The sequence below is a fragment of the Chanodichthys erythropterus genome, chromosome 17 (assembly GCF_024489055.1).
Source record: "Chanodichthys erythropterus isolate Z2021 chromosome 17, ASM2448905v1, whole genome shotgun sequence".
NCBI classification, from domain to species: Eukaryota; Metazoa; Chordata; class Actinopteri; order Cypriniformes; family Xenocyprididae; genus Chanodichthys; species Chanodichthys erythropterus.
In genome coordinates, this window is record NC_090237.1 from 17393172 (window position 1) to 17416850 (window position 23679).

Sequence of the window (23679 nt, forward strand, 5' to 3'; positions counted from 1 at the left end):
AAAATGAGCAATTTTGAAATAAATTTAACATTTATTTCAAGCAACACATTTTTTTTATGGTTTTAGTTAACTATAAGAGTCAAGTACACAAAAACAAAAAACAAGTAACTGATTATTTTTTAATTTCTATACATTTTTAATTGATGAGTATGACATAAATTTTATTCACAAACATTAAATCATTAATAATGCTTAAAAAAAAACCAAACCCAACTCTTTTCAAAATATTTAATTAGCAAAATACAAAATGTGGAGGAAAAAAAAAAATAGACTCAGCCAGACCTTTCATAGAAACCATTTAAAAAGCAGGCTATTGCTTAGGAACATAATCAACTCAAATCTTTGTGTCTATATAAAGACTGTAGTATTTTTTTTATCATTTCACATGTTCCTATAGTAAAATATGATGGTAGAAGTCAGCTTCAATCTGTTAACAAAAGAAAATCTATTTGCGAAATTGTAACTGTTTTTACCAGTTGAATACTCAAGAACATCTTTAGTTTCATGTTAACTTGACACTAAACAGTTAGAAAAATTTTGTATGCCACCTTGGTGAATGTGATCATGTTCCTGGATCAACATTCCAATCAACCAATCAGATATGATAGACAAGTTTAGAGTTGATGTCAAGTTTAGGCTTACAACTAGGGTTAAGTGCTTCTACATCAGTGTTATTCACCTATCATTTACCTCTTATTTTAGGAGAAAGTTATAGTTAGGGTTAGGTTTAGGGGTAGGGATATGGTTAGGACTTTGGGCCCTATCATACACCCGGCTCAATGCGGCACCAGGCGGGACGCAAGTGTTTTTTGCCAGTTTCAGCCCAACGCAGTTATCACTTTCACGTCCTGTGCCGCGTTGTTTAAATAGTAAATGCATTTGCTCCCATTTGTGCGCCCATGGACGTGCTGGTCTGAAAACGAGGTGTGTTCAGGCGCAAAAAATAAAATAAAAATAAAAGGATTACAATGTAAAAGATTATTATTGTGTGCATAAAGATACAAATGCTTTGGTGGAATCCGGCTCATCCCGTAGATGGTCTGCTCGCACGCTTTAACCTCGCGCACAAGCAAATCTGTTTCCTCACTAGAGAAGCGGTAATTTTTTCAGATTGCAAATTCCAACTGGCTTTTTAAAGGGAATGGGAGATGAGACCAAAACACACCCATTACTCATTAAAGGTGACCTAGATTAAAAAATTGAATTTTAGCTCAGCATAGTTAAATAACAAGAGTTCAGTACATGGAAAAGACGAGTCTCAGTGAGTCTCAAACTCCATTGTTTCCTCCTTCTTATATAAATCTCATTTGTTTAAAAGACCTCTGAAGAACAGGCGAATCTCAACATAACACTGACTGTTACGTAACAGTCGGGGTGTGCGCCCCCAATATTTGCATATGCCAGCCCATGATCAAACATTATGAAAGGCATTAGACAAGGGCAGGACGTCTGGATGTGCACAGCTGAATCATCAGACTAGGTAAGCAAGCAAGGATAATAGCAAAAAATAGCAGATGGAGCAATAATAACTGACATGATTCATGATAGCATGATATTTTTAGTGATATTTGTGAATTGTCTTTCTAAATGTTTCGTTAGCATGTTGCTAATGTACTGTTAAATGTGGTTAAAGTTACCATCGTTTCTTACTGTATTCACAGAGACAAGAACTGTCGCTATTTTAATTTTTAAACATTTGCAGTCTGTATAATTCATAAACACAACTTCATTCTTTATAAATCTCTCCAACAGTGTAGCATTAGCCGTTAGCCATGGAGCATAGCCTCAAATTCACTCAGAATCAATGTAAACATCAAAATAAACACTGTACTTACGCGATTAGACATGCTGCATGACAAACACTTTGTAAAGATTCATTTTGAGGGTTATATTAGCTGTTTGAACTTTTTTTTAATGTTGTTTAAGGCAAGCGCGAGCTCTTGGGGCGTGGAGCACCAGATTTAAAGGGCCACACACCCTGAATCGGCTCAATTCTAATTATGCCCCAAAACAGGCAGTTAAAAAAAATGAATTAAAAAAAAGGGGACACCTTAGACTTATATTACATCTTTTAAAAAAAGTTCTAGGGCACCTTTAAGAGAATAGGAACAACCCTTTTAGACCAAGCGCGCCAAACTTTTTTCTAGTTGTTAAACTAGCAAAAGTGGATTCGGACACGCCCCAAGTGCACTTGCACCGTGAGCTTTAGACCATGCTTAGATTGTTAAAATAGGGCCCTAAATGTTCGGACAGGAATGTTCTTCCAGGTTCAACAAAATATGTCGACCCAGGAACATGTCTTACTTTGGCAAAATCACAGGGACCATGCCTCCTTACAGTGTTCTTGGTCATTGAATTAACATAGCACAGTTAATCAGACATTAACATTCTGTTTTATTATATTAAATGTAGCATTGTGATTGTAGGATCTTGGACTTAAAGTGAAGATCTGGCATGGGACTGGAAACGTTTAATACGGAAAGGTGAGAGGTCATGTGAGGGAACCTGCCCCATGGCCAATTGAGAGAGCACCTTTCCTATGATGGGGCCGAACTTGAAGCCATGGCCTGTGGAGAAAGAACGAGAGAAAAAAAAAATCATATTTACTTAGAGGTGAATCATCATAGGTAGGAGTTTACATTCATTCAATCCACTGAGGTAAAAGAACCTCACGGGAATGTACAACAGCCCTCTATAAATAGCCATAATCTGTCGTCCACTGTCTGACTCAGAAAGCCTTTGCATGAGAGAGCATAGAGGAAAAAAACAACCCAATCATGCTGGCACCATCACACCTGCTGTCATAGGACATTTATTCTTTTTTGGGTGGGTTTTGGCAAAGTGCTATAGTAAATTAAAAAAATTTGTCTCCTTAGAGAGAGGACTATCAGAGGCTTCATTATACAGCATAGTTCTGTACATGTTAAAGAGCTTTAGTTTAAAATGAAAATTCTGTAATTATCACTCACCCTCATGTCATTCCATAACCATCTGTCATTCCGAAATTTGGAATAATGTACACTACTGTTCAAAGGTTCGGGGTCGCTAAGATCTTTCAATGTTTTTATATGAAGTCTCTTATGTTCACCAAGGCTGCAGTTAAACAGTAATATTGTGAAATATTATTACAATTTAAAATAACAATTTTCTTTTTTTTAAATGTAAATAATTCCTTTGATGGCAAAGCTGAATTTTCAGCATCATTACTCCAGTCTTCAGTGTCACATGATCCTTCAGAAATCATTCTAATATGATGATTTGATGCTCAAGAAACATTTTTTTTTTATTATTATCAATGTTGAAAACAGTTGTGCTGCCTAATAATTTTGTTGGAAACCAAATTACAGGATTCTAAAATGAAGATTCCAGGATTCCAAATTCCAGGATTCTTTATATTTGAAATATAAATCATTTGTAACATTATAAAAGTCTTTACTGTCACTTTTGGTTTAAGGTTTAAGCTTCTAAAAGAACTCAAAAGCACCATAGAAATATAATTAAAAAGTGGTCCATATGAAATATTCATAGTATTCCCAGTCTTTTGAAGCCATATGATAGTTTTGTGAGAGAAACAGACTGAAATTTAAGTTATGTTTACTGAAAATCTTGATATCCATCCTAACTCCCCTTTGTTAATGGGAGTAATAATAATAATACACTAAAAAATGCTGGGATAAAAACTGTTGGGTTAAATGTTTGCCCAACCTGCTGGGTAGTTTCATTTAACCCAACTATTGTTTGAAAATGACTATATGGCTGACGTAAAATTAATCTAAAATGAAATTAAAATGTTAATTTATTAAACATATTAATAAATGTTAATTTTCAAGATATTTTGGGTTCATTTTAAGTAAGCAATACTGTAGTTTTGAGTTAAGTAAAACTACCTAGCAGGTTGGGCAAACATTTAACCCAACTGCTGGGTTAAAACAACCCAATCGCTGGGTTTGTCCATTTTCAACCCAACTTGGGTTGTTTTTAACCCAGCATTTTTTAAAGTGTAATAACAATGGTAACACTTCACAATAAGGTTCATTAGTTAACATTAGTTAACTACATTAGTTAACATGAACTAATAATGAACTGCACTTCTACAGCATTTTTTAATCTTTGCTAATGTTAATTTCAACATTTACTGATACATTATTAAATCAAGAGTTGTATTTGTAAGCATTAGTAAGCACTGTGGACTAACATGAACAAACAATGAACAGCTGTATTTTTATTAACTAAAATTAACAAAGATTAACAAATACAGTAACAAATGTATTGCTCATGGTTAGTTTGTGTTAGTTAATACATTAATTAATGTTAACAAATTAACCTTAGTGTAAAGTGTTACCAGAATAATAATAATGGGCCCTATTTCAATGATCTGTTTGAAGTGCATGGCGCAGGTGCACTTAGGGCGTGTCCAAATCCACTTTTGCTAGTTTAACAACAGAAAAATCTATCGCGCACCCAGCATATGGTCCAAAAGGGTTGTACCTAATCTCTTAATGAGTTATGGGTGTGTTTTGGGCATAACATGCAACAAACCAATCAAAGTCTCATCTCACATTCCCTTTAAAAGCCAACTGAGGTTGCACCATGGCGGATTTGCTATTTACATGGCGGAATTTGCAAGTGGAAAGACTGAACCATTTGCCATTTAAACAATGTGGCATTGGATGTGAAAATGATAACTGCGTCGGGCTGAAACTAGCAAAAAACACTTGCCCCGCGCCTGGCGATGCATTGCGTCATGTGTATGATAGGGCCCAATATCTGATTCATGAACAAATAGTTTTTTTAAGTGATTTTCTTTTTAATAAATCAGCTGATTAGGTTCACAAAACTAGGCATAAATCAAACTGATGTGATTCTCAAATTCAACTCATGAGTGAATAATGATTCAATTTCAGTCTGTTCCTCACACAAAGCTATTCTATGCCCTATTCTAAGACATGGATTATAAAAACTAGTCATACAGACTGCTTTTAGAATACTTTTGCATATTTTTTGGAAAAGCTTCAGTCCCCATTTATTGTAACTGCATGGAAAAGAACCACCAGCACAATCAGAATTTCTCCTTCTGCTCCACAGAAGAAAGAATACAGTTGAGTAAATGATGACAGAATTTTCATTTATTGTAGGTGAACTATCCCTTTTAGAGTGAGATTGAGATGGAGCTGGGTAAGATGTTTAAAATGCACTGCATTCTTCTCTGACGCTCGCAGCTCTTGCCTCTGCGGATTGGGTGGCTGTTTGAAGTCTGCAAGGCTGGTCTGTGAGTGGATATGGCTTTGACCGGCAGATGTGCGTGCGGAGGGTCTTCTGTTCTTGCTTAAACCCCACTGATATGACTGGGTATCCATGGCAACCGGAGGGCCTTGAGCTCAGAGCTTGGCTTGAGACAAATTCTGAGTGGAAAGAAGGGCAACTTCCCACCCAGGCTCTATGGTCTGTGTGTTTGCCCCTGAAACGGATCCAATTCGCACCCTTTATTTTTTTCCAAGCCGCAAATACAACAGCTGCTCTGAGGGCAGGAGAGCAGCGGGAAGGCGAAACACTGTCATTATGGCAGACAATAAAATAAGAAGAGGCAGGGAGAGGTTAATAGTGAGCATTCCTCTGGTCCTATCAGAGTTGTAATGTATTATTAAGGCAGAAGAATATATGTCATAAATCATTAGTGTGCGATGTGCCAGAGCAATGGGATGGTAGCGGCACAGTGAGGCAGCCACACAATGCTTCCTGTGACACCTCCAGAGCAGCTCCTTTAACTGGAGACAAGATGAATAGCTACACAGTGCCGCCACAATACCGCTCAGCCGTACTGTTTTTCTCTTCCTAACCCCTACTTCCCACCAAACGTCACTATCCGCGCCCCGTGCTGCTAACCAGTGCTTCTCTGAAGTGATTACCAGCAGAATTTAATTAGCCCCATAATTAGTCTAAGGAGGAGGTGATGTGAACAGATGGAACAAATGCCAGGTGAACCCTTTGGCCCCCTGAGAGGCGGGTTCGGGAGCACGCAGGAGCCTGGGGAGCCAGCAACCGCCTTTAATTAAACGATAAAAGACCCCCGCACTGGGGGGTTTGCTTCCTGTCCTTCACCAGCACCCTGTTCCATTCCCTCATTAAAAAGTTAGGACACCTCTCTGAGTCCGTGTGCCTGTGTTTTACAGGGACGGGAGTGTAAAGAGTTCAGTAGAGCTCGTACTGACCTGAGAATCCAGCACCGATGATGATGTTGCCGTAGGTTGGGTGGGAATCAAGGACGAAGTGGTGGTCTGGTGTGACCTACAAACAACGAAGCAAGGGAATGTTAAACATCAAGACTGGATTGTAATTATTTCTGCAAATATTTGCCCTTTTCATACTCTGAACATGCAGAAGGCAGGAATTATGAGTGCTCAAATTTGAACTAAACTTAAAAATTAAAGATAAGCTTAAGAGATAAGCCACTACATGCCTTAAAATTGCTAATGAACAAATTGACCGATGAGTGATGGAGGAATGACTAACAATTATATTAAGTTCTTCGTCGGGACATACAGTACACTACCGTTCAAAGAAATTAAAGGGTTAGTTCACCCAAAAATGAAATTTCTGTCATTAATTACTCACTCTCATGTCATCCCAAACCTTTAAGACCTTTGTTCATCTTCGGAACACAAATTAAGCTATTTTTGATGAAATGTGAATTTTTATCCTCAATAGAAAGCACGAAATTACCACATTCAAGAAAAGAAAAGTAGTAAAAACATCGTTAAAATAGTCAATGTGACTACAGTGGTTCAACCTTAATGTTATGAAGCAATGAAAATACTTTTTGTGTGCAAAAACAAAACAAAAATAACAACTTTATTCAATAAATTCGTCTCTCCCTTGTCAGTCTCCTATGCAGTTGACGCAGTGAACACAGTACAACGCTTCTGTGTTTACATCTGTACGCTGGGTCAGTATTGGCCGGCTCCTGTGTTGGTATCACACCCATGTGTCGTGCTGCTCACGTGTACAGCGTCTGCCAATACTGAGTCTGCGTTCTGACAGAGAACCTGGTAGCGCTGCGACATAATAGCGTAGGAGAATGACTGGGGAGAGACGAATTAGTCATTATTTTTGTTTTTGCACACAAAAAGTATTCTCGACGCTTCATAACATTAAGGTTGAACCACTGTAGTCATGGTGACTATTTTAACAATGTTTTTACTACTTTTCTGGACCTTGAATGTGGTAATTAATTCAGGATAAAAAAACTTCTTCTTAATTTGTGTTCTGAAGATGAACGAGGGTCTTCCGGGTTTGGAACAACATGAGAGTGAGTAATTAATGACAGAAATTTCATTTTTGGGTGAACTAACCCTTTTATTCAGCAAGGACACATTAAATTGATCAAAAGTGATAGTAAAGATTTTTACATTGATACAGTGAAAAGATTTCTATTTCAAAATGTTCTTTTGAATTTTGCATTCATAAGAGAACGTATCATGGTTTCCACAAAAATATTAAACAGCTCAACAGTTTTCAACATTGATAATAATAATAATACAGTAAATGTTTCTAGTACACCAAATCAGCACATCAAAAAAATTTCTGAAGGATCATGTGACACTGAAGACTGGAGTAATGATGCTGAAAATTCAGCTTTGATCACAGGAATAAATTATATTTTAAAATACATTCAGTGGGTATATTTTACTGTATCAGATAAATGCAGCCTTGATGAGCATTTTGAACAGCAGTGTAAAAAAGTTTTGTTTCTAAAGAAGTTTTTTCCATTTTTCATCCTAAAATAATGTCATTTCTGATTACAACAAACAGAGACCAGTTCAGCAGAAATTATTGTTTTGATTCATTTCATGCCACTTGTGTATTTTTCCATTGAAGTATGAAAATAATCGATACTGTGGTTGGCTGACTAAGATGTTGTTCTGTAGATTGTATCGAAGGAGGCCGCTCTGTGCAGCATGCTTCTAGGTAACTGCTTTATACGGTTCCACTCAGTTTCTTGCTTTAATACTGAACTTTATCTCTGTGTGCTCACCGGCGTTCTGTGGATCTCCTGACAGGGCAGTCAAGGGCAGTTCATAAAGGATTTAGGTTGTGTCCTTTTCATGTTTGATGTGATTGTACCTTGCATTTGTAAGCTGTGTTTGTATTATTTTTTCATTTCAGCCATCTGGATGGAAACTTTGCGTGGCCATGCAGAAATTAAAAACTAAAAAACTGCTCAGAGAGAATGTACTTTTTTTGTTGTTGTTGCGTACCGACACTTTTGACATGTTGCATGTACGGAAGCCTGCCATGCCCTCCCTTTTTCAGGAATGCGTTTTGAACTGAGCATCGGGAGTACCGGCACTTTTATTTTTCCACTTCAAGCACTGTGCTCGTTAAAGGCACCAGTACACAGATATCCAAACAATATCCAAAAACCACTAGAATAATTTACTTTTGTTGAATTGTCCCATATATTTCCAACAATGTTTAAATCCAGAGAAATACGCAGTTTTAACCAGTGTACGTCCATTTCATTGCATCGCCTCTCAATGACATCATATCTGTGTTATCCTTGATTTTCTGTTTTACTTCCATAGAAACCATGGAAATACCAAAGACTGTTTAATATATTATGTGTTTTATTAGACAGGTGAGCAACTGTTTGGACATCTTTATCAACAGAAAACTAATTGTTATATAGCTCAACACGGTTAGTCTTATTGTTTGAATTTCTTGATTTACCATGAGTAACACGTTTTGTACCATGCCTCAGAGACAACGCTATTTTGTGGGTAACGTGGCATAATCGGAAAGAGCTTAATGTGAAGTAACAGTAATACAGCATTTTTTCTGTCATACTATATATTTTAGAATGAACGGATGGATGCCATTTAGCAACACAAGTCATCCAGCTTTTATTAATATGATATTCTATGTATTTTTAGTATGACTGATTGTTTTGACCAAGTAAAACAGTGTTGCATTACCTTTAATTTGTCTAATAAAGTGACATGTATGAGTGGTAATGCAGCAGTTGCAGCTGTTTCTTTAGAATTAAATAAAATAATGTGAATTTAAAGGAAGTTCAACTGAAATGTAACTGAAATTTCAAGTTCGGGGAAGAAGGAGGCAGGAACCGGCAAACGTTAAACATAACTTTAATCATAAAATAAACATAACCAGCAAAACTAAATGAGCGGCAGCGGTTGACTGTGGCATACAGTGCACAGCATAAATGAGTCCACCCCCTCTGAAACTTCTGAAAGTCAGCAATTACTCAATTACTTAGAAGACAAGTAAGGGTTCTTTAGATATATAATGTTCCAGCAAGTCTGCTTAATCAATTACCAAAGAAGCATGTCAAAATTATTCAGGAAAAATAAGATTATCTTATCAAGGTGATAAAATGTTGAGTAGAAAAAATAAGTACACCCTCCTAAAAGTTACTAAATAAAACAAAATTTTCTGGTGTAAGTTCAAGGCAATGTTTGATCAACAGGTAAGGATGTTGAATCAAAACATTTAAAGAGAAGTAATTTCTTGACATTTAAAAGTGTTATATAGCTCACTGAATCATTCTCAGACTTAATGCTGACAACAATAGAAGCTCTTGTGAGAGAACTGTCAGGAGACTGATTTCTTAGCACAAAAGAGGAGAGTAGTACAAGAGGATTGCCAAATCATTGTTTTGAGTGTGAAAATATAGCAAAAGTAACACAGAAATTAAAAACAATGGACTTGTGACAAGGCCCCTGAAATAATCAGGCCTTCATTTTAAGCTTTCATTTAGTGATGAGGGATTTTTTTTTTTTTTTTGCTAGACAAAGAGCAGGAGAAATACCAAGCGGGTGTCTCAGAGCCAGCAAAAGCTATGAAAAGAGTGACTTTTTATCTCACAGAGTAAGATGCAGCCTGCAGAAATGACATGCATGGATGTTGTTATTCTCACTGGAACTACCTACTGTAGCCAAAGCACAATAAAGTCAGTTAGCCATTTCCAAAGCCCATATTTACAAAATATAGATTCTGGGAATCAATACTCTGGTCTCATGAGACCAAATCAATCATTTTGGATCTAATAGCATCTAAAATGTTATGGTGTTGCTAGAGGAGGAGTACAGTGAAAAGTGTCTGGTTCCCACAGTAAAGTTCAGTGGTAGTAAAGCTCTTATATAGGGATGTATGAGTGCTGAAGTTGTGAGGGAGTTGTGCTTTATCAATGCTGTCATTAATTCCCACACCGCTGTGTAATTTAATGCACAATCTTGAAACAGAAGAGGTTACCCTTTCCTCATTCCCTGCATTGTTGGCCATTTTTCAACATGACAATGAGGATATGCATTCTCCCAAGGTGAAAACCCTTCCGTGGACATGTATTGCACTCAGTCTTAACACTCTTGAGCGCCTGTGGGGGATTCTGTCGAGACGAGTTGAGCAACACTCCCCATTAAAGATCAGAGCATTTAAGGAGCTCATCATCCAGGAGTTAAACAGGACAGATGTGACAATTTGTCATGAACTTGTACACTCCGTGCCAAGAAGGGTCAGAGCAGTATATTCAAAATTATGGAGGGCATACTAAGTACTAGAATATTATACATTTGTTGAATTAAATCTAGGGTGTAGTCATTTCTGCAATCCTTAATTTAAACAAAACAACTGGCTAATCACGAATCGCAGCCAATCAGAATCAATATTCCACCAGTTTTTTTAATTTCCAGAAGTTTGTGATGACTGATTCATTCATAATTTTAGAAATTTGCCAGTCTGATTTAATTTGGGATCCTTCTGAAGTGTGTACAGAGATGCAAATTATCTATTTAAATGGGTCGTGTCAAAGTGAACGTTTGTCATGTTTGTCCCGGGGCTTATGGATTGATAATGTAAAACTATTTGTCAATGTCTTGCTCGAGAGGCAGTTATATGCAAATGTATTCACCCATGTGACATCACAGACATGGGCCTTAGAAAAAGTAATCAAGCAAAATATCCACAAAATATCCCGTCATGGTAATTTCTGATTAGAAATAACTTTAACCACTTTTCACCATGTCAGGTCGTGTCAGATTAAGACAGCATAATTCCAAGTGTCTAGAAGTCCAGAACAAAAAAATCAATTTCAAACCCAAGTAGAACTGAAATAAATGGCTTGGTTCAATTCCAGCAACCATTCAATCAAATGGCACGTCAGAATAAAATATGAGACATGCATTCAAATATCTTTCTTCTCTCCTCAAATAAGAAAGAAAGTTTGGTCTGGGACACACAGTGGCAGATCAGTGACAGCACCTAAGGACGAGCAATGAAGTCACTCACCGTGTACATGCAGCTCTCCACCACAGCAGGCACTGGCACCAGCCCAGGGAGACAGCGGGTGACGTAGCGCATGAGAATATCGATGTCCCCTCTATCCGTCTGTTTATCTCGCTCATCCGGTTCAGTCTCGCTGCCCATGTGGTAACACACCTGCTCAGACACATGCGCGCACACTATGATCCATAAAGACAAACTGACCTATGATACATTACGGATCTGTGATCCGCTGCTCGGTATGCTTGGAGGAGCAGCAGATATATGTGCAGAAGCCAGGCTCCAGCGACTAGAGCAGACATAATGCATCTAACATGACACAGCCATCTGTGCTCTCCCATTCAGCCTTGCTAAGTGTGATGAGACTGAAGACTCCTGCTGGGCTCTCCCGCATGCTGAAACCGAGCCATTAGTACCGGGAGAACACAGACCAGAGGAGAGTGCTGCTTCCCTGCTTCTGTAAAAGCATCAAGGACCATGCAACCATTCGGAGAGCTATAGAATCACTGATGTACTCGATCTCTGAAAGCTCTCTGAGTGGGGATGTGTATTGTATTTCTACATGAGGGAATTGTGGATTAATTAACAAAGGAGGAAAACTATGGTGTTGAATCTACGCGGATTTTTATGAGATGTTGGCAGGCGGTTACATTAACGCAATGGTCTGTGGTACATATTGATATGGTGGTTTAGAATAGGCTATATCTATTGTTGCCAAGGAAAAGTGCTTTTTTAAATTGAAAAAAAAAAAAAAAAAAAAAAAAATGGGAAAAGTAAAATAGGGGCTGTTCACACAAAACATGTTTTTTTTTATGTTAAAAACTCGACACATGTTTAACTTCTTTAAAAAGTTGAACAACTTTTAACTTGAGCGCCATAGGACATGAGACACGAGTGCAATGGTCAAACACGTTCGTCTAGTGCATGTTTCCATAGAAAACAATGGAAAAGTAGTGCAGTGCAACGGAAAAACGCATTCTGTGTGAATGGCCCCTGAAGATGGGGTTTAAATTGTATTTTGTACATTTTTATCAATTTCTTTTTTAGTGAAACTTGGCATGGACAGTAACCAGGGTTATTTTTTATATTTTATATAGGTTTTATATTTTACATTATATTATATTTCTATTTAGCTTTAATTTATTTTCATTTCAGTTTTAGTGATTTCAGTACTTCAACAAACTTATCTTAGATATCTCACTAGCCAATTTTTGTCAAGTTTTTCAAGTTGTTCATGTCATATTTATATTTTATTTCAGCTATATTTCATTGAACGGAATCTATTATTAATAGTTTTAGAATCTAATATGTTAGTTTTATAACAACACTGACAGGATCCGGAATGACGCAAGCCAGACTTGCACCACAGGTTAGCTAACCACTTGGCCATGGCTCCAACTAAACCTGTTCTTTTAAAAACAACAACCCTCCTGTCACTCACCTTCATTAGTCCTGGATACTCATTGGACGGGAGGCCGTAAATGTCATATTCCCCTTCTTTCGGCTCCATCTGTATAAAACATGGAAAACGCTGGCCGACACTATAGGTGCCTGGGATCTTCTCCTTCCAGTAGCATACGTTAATCTTTACAACCTGCACAGAAAGAAATGATCCAAATTAAAGATAAAAAACAAAATACGAGCAATGTTAATTAAAAATGAATATAAACATTGATATTGAACTCACATCAGGGTAAATGTATTAAGGAGTAAGAAATTGGTAGCTCAGAATAGTCCAGCCTGCCTTCTCATTCAGAGACCATAAAAATTCACCAGTGCACAAATTCATTGCTCATATATTGTCGTGATCACCCAAGCGCAGACTTTCAAGCCTGTGCTATCCTGAAAAAATGCAATTCCAATTCTAGGTCCAATTCGGAGTTTAACTAACACAGAATACTTTTTCCATCACTTCTCTCATGGTGTGTGACACATAAGAGATCTCTGTGGACTGGAGACTCTGGAAGCTGTTTATAGGATTGGTGGGTGAATATAGGGTGGTTTCTGTACATTCACAAATAACTCACTTTTCATTCTGCCCAGGGGTGTAATCCAGATCAATCTATATTTGGCTGTGTGTGTTTCACAAGCTATGGCTGGTAGTCAGTATGTTTTATATATTCCCACGCTCTGTTTTCCAAACCCAAACATTTCACACTGATATATTGTTCCATGATGCATTGAAAGAAAGAAAGAAAGAAAGAAAGAAAGAAAGAAAGAAAGAAAGAAAGAAAGAAAGAAAGAAAGAAAGAAAGAAAGTGAAAAAAATTAAATGATGGATGGATGGAAGAAAGGAAGAAGGTGAATGAATGGATGGATTGAAAAAGTGAGTAAATGAGAGAATGAATAAATGAATGAACAAATTAAACAAAGGGGGTAAGTTGGTGAAGAAAGAAATATAACAAATGGATGGAAAGGTTTTTCATAATGTGATTAGGTGATTAATTGAAAGAAACAAAAAGAAATGATGTATATGTGAGAAATATTTAATGGATGGAAGGAAGAAAGAAGGTGAGAAAATGATTGGATGGATGAAGGGATGTAAAAAGTAAATAAATGAAAGAATGAATAAATAAACTGACAAAATAAAGAGGGTAACTAGGTGTAGAAATAAATATGACAAACAAATAGATGCATAGATAAAAGATAATGTGATCAGGAGAGTGGATGGATGAATGATGGATAGATGGATGAAGGTGATTAGGTGAATAATTTAATAATTCATGAATGCATGAAAAATGCATGAAAGGTGAATTATTGAAATAAAGAAAGTAGGTAAGTGAAAGAAAGAAAGATTATTAAATAAATGGATGGATGGACAAAATAAACGAAGGTAGGTAAGAAAATGAAAAAGAAAGAAGGAAAGAAAAAGAAAGAAAGAAAGATTATTAAATAAATGGATGGATGGACAAAATAGAAGAAGTTAGGTAAGAAAATGAAAAAGAAAGAAAGAAAGAAAGAAAGAAAGAAAGAAAGAAAGAAAGAAAGAAAGAAAGATTAGTAAATAAATGGATGGATGGACAAAATAAACGAAGGTAGGTAAGAAAAAGAAAAAGAAAGAAAGAAAGAAAGAAAGAAAGAAAGAAAGAAAGAAAGAAAGAAAGAAAGAAAGAGAAAGAAAGATTAGTAAATAAATGGATGGATGGACAAAATAAACGAAGGTAGGTAAGAAAAAGAAAAAGAAAGAAAGAAAAAAAGAAAGATTATTAAATAAATGGATGGATGGACAAAATAAAAGAAGTTAGGTAAGAAAATGAAAAAGAAAGAAAGAAAGAAAGAAAGAAAGAAAGAAAGAAAGAAAGAAAGAAAGAAAGATTAGTAAATAAATGGATGGATGGACAAAATAAACGAAGGTAGGTAAGAAAAAGAAAAAGAAAGAAGGAAAGAAAGAAAGAAAGAAAGAAAGAAAGAAAGAAAGAAAGAAAGAGAAAGAGAAAGAAAGATTAGTAAATAAATGGATGGATGGACAAAATAAACGAAGGTAGGTAAGAAAAAGAAAGAAAGAAAAAAAAGAAAGATTAGTAAATAAATGGATGGACAAAATAAACGAAGGTAGGTAAGAAAATGAAAAAAGAAAAAGAAAGAAAGAAAGAAAGAAAGAAAGATTATTAAATAAATGGATGGATGGACAAAATAGAAGAAGTTAGGTAAGAAAAAGAAAGAAAGAAAGAAAGAAAGAAAGAAAGAAAGAAAGAAAGAAAGAAAGAAAGAAAGAAAGAAAGAAAGAAAGAAAGATTAGTAAATAAATGGATGGATGGACAAAATAAACGAAGGTAGGTAAGAAAAAGAAAAAGAAAGAAAGAAAAAAAGAAAGATTAGTAAATAAATGGATGGATGGACAAAATAAACGAAGGTAGGTAAGAAAAAGAAAAAGAAAGAAAGAAAAAAAGAAAGATTATTAAATAAATGGATGGATGGACAAAATAAAAGAAGTTAGGTAAGAAAATGAAAAAGAAAGAAAGAAAGAAAGAAAGAAAGAAAGAGAAAGAAAAAAGATATTAGTAAATAAATGGATGGATGGACAAAAAAAGAAGGTAAGAAAGAAAGAAAGAAAGAAAGAAAGAAAGAAAGAAAGAAAGAAAGAAAGAAAGAAAGAAAGAAAGAAAGAAGGAAAGTAGCTGAATGAATGAATAAATGAATGAATAAATGAATGAATGAATGAATAAAAGGGTGGGTAAATGAAAGAAGGAAGATGACTGGATGTAGGAGTGTATATACTTTGAGCGGGAGCTGCAGTCCAGTGTGTGTCAGGAGTGTGTTTGCCCAGGGTCCTGCTGTGATCACCAGGTTTCTCCCTCTGTAGACTCCAGAGCCTGTGGTTACAGTGACGACAGCACCAGGCGTAATGTCAATCACTCTCTCCCCATCCTTTATCACACCCCCACTGGACTGAAAGAGCCTCTGAAAGAACACAAGCCGACAAACACCACACGCAGAAGCAGATTTAAGTCACTTCAATCTGACTACAGTATGTTCAACTTCTTCAAAACAGCTCATCTATGACAGAAGATCCTAATAAGAGCAGTGAGGAAAGCCTGGTTAAAATTTAACAGCAGCTACATTTGACACAGAGGGATGTCAACGGGGATCAGTTAAAACTGGAAAAAGCTGGTCAGATTTGGGCAACAGATAATAAAAGAGTTTCCTTAGTGAGAGCCAACAGGGAGCTTATCACTGCACTCTGTAGCTGCTGTAGGCAGAGCTTATTGAATCCAGAGAGGCATTGTGTATAAAAGTGCACGGCCATATTCCCTAGATAGGGTGTAAGGAGCCTTTAACAAGCAAGTTTGCAGCCATATCTTATCTTTGAGAGCTTTAAAAAGCACGGCGAAGGCGATTCTGAAGTACAGTTGTGTACATAAAGAACATTTCTCAATGCCGTTCTGACAGTGAACATTTAGGAGTCTCACACACTAAAGAGATTTATTTCCACACTACACTGAATTTCACACTACTTGAACTACTTTAATGGAGCTGAACACTATTATCTAGCAACACAAATAACAATCTAAGTAATTATAACAGCATTTTTCATTAAAGAGAATCTAATATGTCAAATAAAAGGTCTACCCAAAACTCATATGATGTTATTTTTTTATTTTTTTTTAGTCTGTATGCCTCTGCTACAGAGAGCTAAAACTGATCTAGTGGCTCCCATGAGGAGAAAATATCAGTTGATACTTCTATGAGGATGTGATAAAACACAGGCGGTCCAAAGCAGGGTTTGGGAATGGTTGCAAATGTATTCATTTCACATACATAATTAGATGAGCATCTGATAGCTTTGAGCTGCCAAGCTAAATATAAGATTGACGTGCGACATTCCAACAGCCTCCTAGAGATTTTTTTTAATAAATATTTTAACAATATGGTTCACTAAAACAAGAAAAAATCTCATTTTACACTACCGTTCAGAAGCCTGGGATCAGTAAGATTTTTATGCTTTTGATAGAAGATTTTTATGTGCATTAAGATTGAATTATTTAATTAAAAAATACAGTAAAACGGTAATATAATGAAATATTAAAGGGTTAGTTCACTCCAAAATGAAAATTCTGTCATGAATTACTCACTCTCATGTCGTTCTACACCCGTAAAGACCTTCGTTTCTCTTCAGAACACAAATTAAGATATTTTTAATAAAATCCGATGGCTCAGTGAGGCCTGCATTGACACAAGTTAATTTACACTTTCAAATGCCCAGAAAGCTACTAAAGACATATTTAAACAGTTCATGTGACTACAGTGGTTCAACCTTAATGTTATGAAGTGTAGATAATCATTTTAGTGCACCAAAAAAAAACAAAATAACGACTTTATTCAACAATATCTAGTAGGGGTGTGACGAGACAGGTATCTCACGAGACGAGACGAGACGAGACTCGAGACTGAGTTCACGAGACGAGACGAGACAAGATTTTTACACACTATTTTTAAGAAATCCTCAATGGTGAAATACATGACTAGAAAAAAATACTCTGCAGGTGTATTTGAAATGTTTTAACTAATCATCTTGTAATGAATGTCATTTCAGTTCTACTTTATGAGTGTGAATTATCATATGCAGTAAAAGACACTCAAGTACTGTAAAAGGTTTTGCCACTAACTCAACTGACTGACTTCTCTTCTGTATGATTTCAGTCTCTTCAGACCTTACTGTACATGATTTATGAGCTTCTACAACTTTTGACCTCCTAACTGAACTCCTTCCAAAAACTGATCATAGAAATAAAAACAGTATAAATAAAAATGGTAACAATAAGGTCTCATTTATTAACATTAATGTATTAACCAACATCAACTAACATTGAGCAATATATTCTATTTATTAATCTTTGTTTATGTTAGTTAATAAAAATAGCCATTCATTGTTAGTTCATAGTTTACAGTGCATTAACTAATGTTAACAAATGAAACCTTATTGTTTGTGCTTAATAAGATTAAGAGAAAACTGTTATTCGTTTTCATGGTAACACTTTACATAATCCATAATCTCTCTCAATATTCAAAGTGCAAATAAGACCAAATTTTTCTTTGATACAGAGCTAAGTGATGGTTACAACTACACTGCCCAGCCTAAAATAGCTTTTGTATTGAGAGATACTTGCATTCATCAGGGAGCCGCTTTCAAAATGCGGGGTATTGAAATCGCGTTTGAATGCGCGCTCGCGTTTACTTTCACTTTCAGCAATCGCGCGTACTCTGTAAATATGGCGCGGCGGCGACCATTATCCAACTGAATTAAATGTTTTTTATTTAAATACAAAGCACAACGACAGTGGAGGCGTAATGTAAACGTAGCGGTGGAATATTCTTTCCTAATCATCCTAACCACTCTGTCATGGCAACATCACGAGACTACTTTTCGCCTCGACGAGAAATCTCGTCACAGTCTCGTGAGATCTCGTGACACGAGATCTCGTCACACCCCTAATATCTAGTGATGGGTGATTTCAAACACTGCTTCATGAAGCTTCGAAGCTTAACGAATCATTTGCTTTGAATCAGTGGTTCGGAGCGCGTATCAAACTGCCAAAGTCACGTGATTTCAGTAAACGAGGCTTTGTTACGTCATAAGTGTTTGAAATTTCAATAGTTCATGTGACTTTGGCAGTTTGATACACGCTCCGAACCACTGATTCGAAACAAAAAGATTCTTAAAGCTTCGAAGCTTCATGAAGCAGTGTTTTGAAATCGCCCATCACTAGATATTGTTGAATAAAGTCGTTATTTTGTTTTTTTTTTGGTGCACTAAAATGATTCTCTACACTTCATAACATTAAGGTTGAACCACTTTAGTCACATGAACTGTTTTAAATATAACTTTAGTACCTTTCTGGGTATTTGAAAGTGTAAATTAAAATTGTAAATGCAGGCCTCAGTGAGCCATCGGATTTTGTCAAAAATATCTTAATTTGTGTTCTGAAGATGAACGAAGGTCTTTCAGGTATGGAACGACATGAGGGACAGTGATAAATGACAGAATTTACATTTTTTGGGTGAACTAACACTTTAATTTAAAATAACTGTTTTCTATTTTAACATATTTTACAGTTTATTTTTTATACTATGATAGCAAAGTTGAATTTTCAGCAGCCATTAGCCTCCAGTCTTCAATGTCACATGATATGTTGATTTGGTGCACAATCATAACACATTGTTTCAGGATTCTTTGATGAACAGAAAGTTCAAAATAACAAAATTTATTTGAAATTAAATCTTTTCTAACATTATAAATGTTTTACTGTCACTTTTGATCAATTTAATGTGTGCTTACTGATTAAAAGTATCTATTTTCCTTTAAAAAAATCCTTAACTTTTGTACAGTGTATATTATAATCAGCTGACCTGTACAGCTCGGAGGGCTCTGTCCGCATACAGCACGCCGGCAAGGGTGTCCATCAGCGCTCCGTTCCCATCAGTGAGATTCACGTTGGGAATGTGCTGGCTGAACTCCTGCTTCTCCAAAACCACTGTGGGAATCTTGTGCCTTTGCATAGTGGCCTTTAGGCATGAGAAACCCTTGGCATTCTCTGGACCCATAACCAGTAGGCCTGTGCACCTGCGAAGGGAAGTTCATAAGATGACTTACATGTCCATGTTGAACAGCTGAACCTTGATTTAGGTGGAAGTGCTTTGAGGCATGTGTAAATTTTGAAAAGTGCTTGTGATGCAGGTGTCTTAATCTGAGGAGTTATGGCACTATGGATGAGAGGTTGAGAACACAGGTTTTAAATCAACAATATGTGATAGATGGTCGTGCTGTTTTCTGTGGATACTGTTTTTCAAGGCCTACTTCATCTGCCAGCCATCATGATGCATGGGCAGCACGAGTTCACAGGTTCAAGTCATTCATCAGAGATTTTTATGACTGAATCCCCCACTGCGTGTGTGTGTTTGATTGGGTACACTGAAAGAAGGTCTCCATGTCACATTTATCAATGCGCTTGTCCCTAATAGCAACAGGGGTGGGTCACATCATGGTGGGGCAAGATCTTTTCTGAGGTAAATTAGTGTTTCAAAGATGTACTTTTACTTTGTCATTTTAAAACACGCATGGAATTTCCTTACACAACCTTAAAATTGCCTACTGCTTTTAACTACCTAGGGGGTTTTATCTAATCCAGTCTAGGAACGTCTGTAATTGCAGAATCCTCATTTATTTTGACCTTCGTTGCACACTTCAACTAAAGCTAAATTTATCATTATGCTGTCTGTCACAGCTTTATTATGAATTCTGACCTTCTTGGCAGCTCTCTGGGTACAATAACAGTTGGTGGTTCAAGCTGGTAGCAGCATCTCATCTGATGTAAAAAGAAAATTAATCAAAAAGACGAGTCGGAACAGCAACTGTAACAGTGATCGTAACCTTAATTAATTCAATCTCTTAATTATATGCATAATATTGTAGTATTTGGAAGCACCCTAGGCAAAGTGGGGTTTTGCACAATATCAGCATAAATTCATTATTTTGTGAGGACTTTGCACTGGTAAAGGACAACATAAACTATGACACTGAATTCAATACATACTATGAATAGGACTATTTATAATAAAGCATCTGTAAACTAATAATCGATAATCTCTCTGTCGCATCCAGTCACCGTAAACTTCCCTGTCAATCATCTTACATCCTCCACATTTTATTTAGCTAATTTCCTACCGTATCGGAGAGAAATGCAGCACAAAAAAATGACTGAATTTGATATGTACACCATTGAAAGGATTGGGGTCAGTAAGATTTTATACTTTTATTTAGCAAAGATGCATTAAAAAGTGTCAGATTTATATTTCAAATAAATTGTTTTTTTTTTCTATTCATCAATGAATTCTGAAAAAATTTACCACAGTTTACACAACAGTTTTCAACATTGATAATAATGACAATAACCAAAATCAGCATATTAAATTGATTTCTGAAGGATCATGTGACATTGAAGCATGGCTGCTGAAAATTCATCTTTGCCATCACAGGAATAAATTACATTTTAAAATATATTTTTTACATATAAAAACACTATTTTATATTGTAATAATATTTCACAATATCACTGTTTTTACTGTATTTTTTAACAAATAAATGCAGCAGTGGTGAAAATAAGATACTTATTTCGAAAAGATGAAAAAAATCTTACTGACCCCATTTCCTTTAGAGCTATCCTAAATTATCATTTAAAGTTAGTTCACCCAAAAATGATGTCATTAAAGGTGCCCTAGAATTAAATATTGAATTTACCTCGGCATAGTTGAATAACAAGAGTTCAGTACATGGAAAAGACATACACTGAGTTTCAAACTCCATTGTTTCCTCGTTCTTATTTAAATCTCATTTTTTTAAAAGACCTCCGAAGAACAGGCGAATCTCAACATAACACCGACTGTTACATAACAGTCGGGGTGTACGCCCCCAATATTTGCATATGCCAGCTCATGTTCAAGGCATTACACAAGGGCAGCCAGTATTAACGTCTGGATCTGTGCACAGCTGAATCATCAGACTAGGTAAGCAAGCAAGAACAATAGCGAAAAATGGCAGATGGAGCGTCCATGATAACATGATATGTTTAGTGATATTTGTAAACTGTCTTTCTAAATGTTTCGTTAGCATGTTGCTAATGTACTGTTAAATTTGGTTAAAGTTACCATTGTTTCTTACTGTATTCATGGAGACAAGAGCCTATTTTCATTTTTAAACACTTGCAGTCTGTATAATGCATAAACACAATAAATAAATCTCTCCAAAAGTGTAGCATTAGCCCGTTAGCCACGGAGCACTATCAAACTCATTCAGAATCAAATGTAAACATCCAAATAAATACCATACTTACGTGATTAGACATGAGGAACACTTTGTAAAGATCCATTTTGAGGGTTATATTAGCTGTATGAACTGTGTTTATGCTGTTTAAGGCAACCGCCGAGCTCTGGGGGCGGGGGAGCACGAGAATTAAAGGGGCCGCAACCTATATATCGGTGCATAGTTAATGATGCCCCAAAATAGGCAGTTAAAAAAATGAATAAAATAAAAATCTATGGGGTATTTTGAGCTGAAACTTCACAGACACATTCAGGGGACACCTTAGACTTATATTACATCTTTTAAAAAGATGTTCTAGGGCACCTTTAATTACTCACCCTCATGTCGTTCCACACCTGTAAGACCTTCGTTCATCTTCAGAACACAAATTAAGATATTTTTGATAAAATCTGATGGCTCAGTGAGGCCTGCATTGAGAGCAAGTTAATTTAACTTTCAAATGCCCATAAAGCTACTAAAGACATATTTAAAACAGTTCATGTGACTACAGTGGTTCAACCTTAATTTTATAAAGTGACGAGAATACTTTTTGTTTGGCAAAAAAACTAAATAATGACTTTATACAACAATATCTAGTGAAGGCTGATTTCAAACTAACCCTTTAAGATAATGCTGATTGCCATATGCAATCAAAAAAAGGAAAATCATTAATGTTGCTCTTAAATGACAATAGCAAGCCACTTACTACAAAAAATGATAAGGATTTATTGTCCAAAACCCCATTTTGCTTAAGAGTGTTTTTAAACTTTTGGAAGGCACTGAACGTTTACTCCAATGGGTTTTTTGACAGATGCATCCGACGTGAATGACTTTGCAAAACCCCCAACATTTACACAACAGACACTCCTACCCAAGTGAATACTAATCTTGACCAAACCAGTGATAACAACTGCAACCCTTTCGGAAATCAAGTGCCATCTATGTAGTGTACATTTCTATATAAGAAGAAAAGAACAGGACAAATCCAGCATTCTTCAAAACCTTCCACACATTTTTGACTCCCTGCCCAGCAGTCTCTGAGATGCTCAAGGGCACAGGTGGCCTCTCATCAGGACCCATCCGTCAGAGAGCTGAGATGGATAGCGGCGACTGAAAGAGGAAGGCGACTGATTCTGCATCAAGGCTGAGTGGGCTTGATCCACTTGTGATCCATTACACCTCTGGAAAAACAAGTGTGCCCCTCAGTCTGTGGATGATGCTCATGGACTAGAATGAAAATGCCCCTACAGAGTTATGATGAGGGCTATGACAAGTTTCTATGTATGTTGCATAAAGGGGATAGAAAATTTCATCATTCTTCCTTGGATGCTTACAAGCACTCACCTGTACAGCTCAACACCTGCTTCTTTCTCAAGCTGAGACCAGAGCTCATAGCTTTCCTGCATCATCTGTGCGTAGAAATCTTCCTCATAGGCTTTCCGGATGATCCTGGTCTGGCCATGAGAGCTCCCTCTGGAGTGGGGCAGAACAAACTGAGGAAAAGGGGAATTTCAAAGAACACTATAATACTGTATATGCATTGCCTTATTTTAATGAAACTACAACAGTCGATTCCACGTTATGCAAGAATTTTACAATTTTCTTACTGCTTTGGTGAGTATTCTGCCTTGATAACATTTGTTTTGTAATTTAGAATTAAGGGAATGAATCATAAATCTGCAAATCATGCTGTAACCGACCTGCTCCAGTAGTAGAGTTTTCTGCTTGTTTTTGGCCAGATGATAGGCAGTGCAGGACCCCTGGATTCCTGCGCCAATGACGATACAGTCGTGCACTTCAGACGACATTTCCAGCTCTCTTGTGAGATTCTTCTGACACACAAACACGATGAAGTTGCCGTGACCTACTTTTCGTATTAGTTCAAAGTTCTCCGGTTTCACTTATGTAACCATGATGTATGAATGTATGAACCGCCTTCTGGGTTAATAGCACACCGAAGTTTTCCCAAAAGTATCGTTAGCCAACTAACATCGCAAGTTCCGTCGTTACTAACATAGTTCAACGATTTGGTGTTTCCCGAAACCATCGTTCAAACGAACATTCGCAAACTGCATCGTGTGTGGTTT

General features: G+C 36.5%; 1 protein-coding gene across 2 annotated transcripts; it reads right to left on the reverse strand.

Moving 5' to 3' along the window:
• Positions 1-311: 311 nt before the first annotated feature.
• Positions 312-23400, reverse strand: pipox (pipecolic acid oxidase). Of its 2 annotated transcripts, XM_067365465.1 has the most exons (8): positions 23293-23400; positions 22937-23085; positions 19144-19357; positions 15514-15696; positions 12737-12889; positions 11302-11451; positions 6210-6285; positions 312-2567 (listed from the first exon to the last, which is right to left on the reverse strand). In XM_067365465.1, the coding sequence occupies exons 1-8, from the start codon at positions 23398-23400 to the stop codon at positions 2437-2439; spliced, it is 1164 nt and encodes a 387-aa protein (XP_067221566.1). In that variant the 3' UTR covers positions 312-2436. The 2 variants fall into 2 exon arrangements, with proteins under 2 accessions (XP_067221566.1, XP_067221567.1); XM_067365466.1 differs by lacking the exons at positions 22937-23085; positions 23293-23400 and adding an exon at positions 20038-20148.
• Positions 23401-23679: the final 279 nt, after the last annotated feature.

Excerpts from the sequence above, each read along its gene's own strand:
- pipox (XM_067365465.1), bottom strand. The coding sequence starts at position 23,400 with ATGTCGTCTGAAGTGCACGACTGTATCGTCATTGGCGCAGGAATCCAG. Across the intron at positions 23,086-23,292 it reads AAACTCTACTACTGGAGCAG|TTTGTTCTGCCCCACTCCAG; the intron begins GTCGGTTACAGC and ends CCTTTTCCTCAG. Across the intron at positions 19,358-22,936 it reads GCAGGTGTTGAGCTGTACAG|GTGCACAGGCCTACTGGTTA; the intron begins GTGAGTGCTTGT and ends TTCCCTTCGCAG.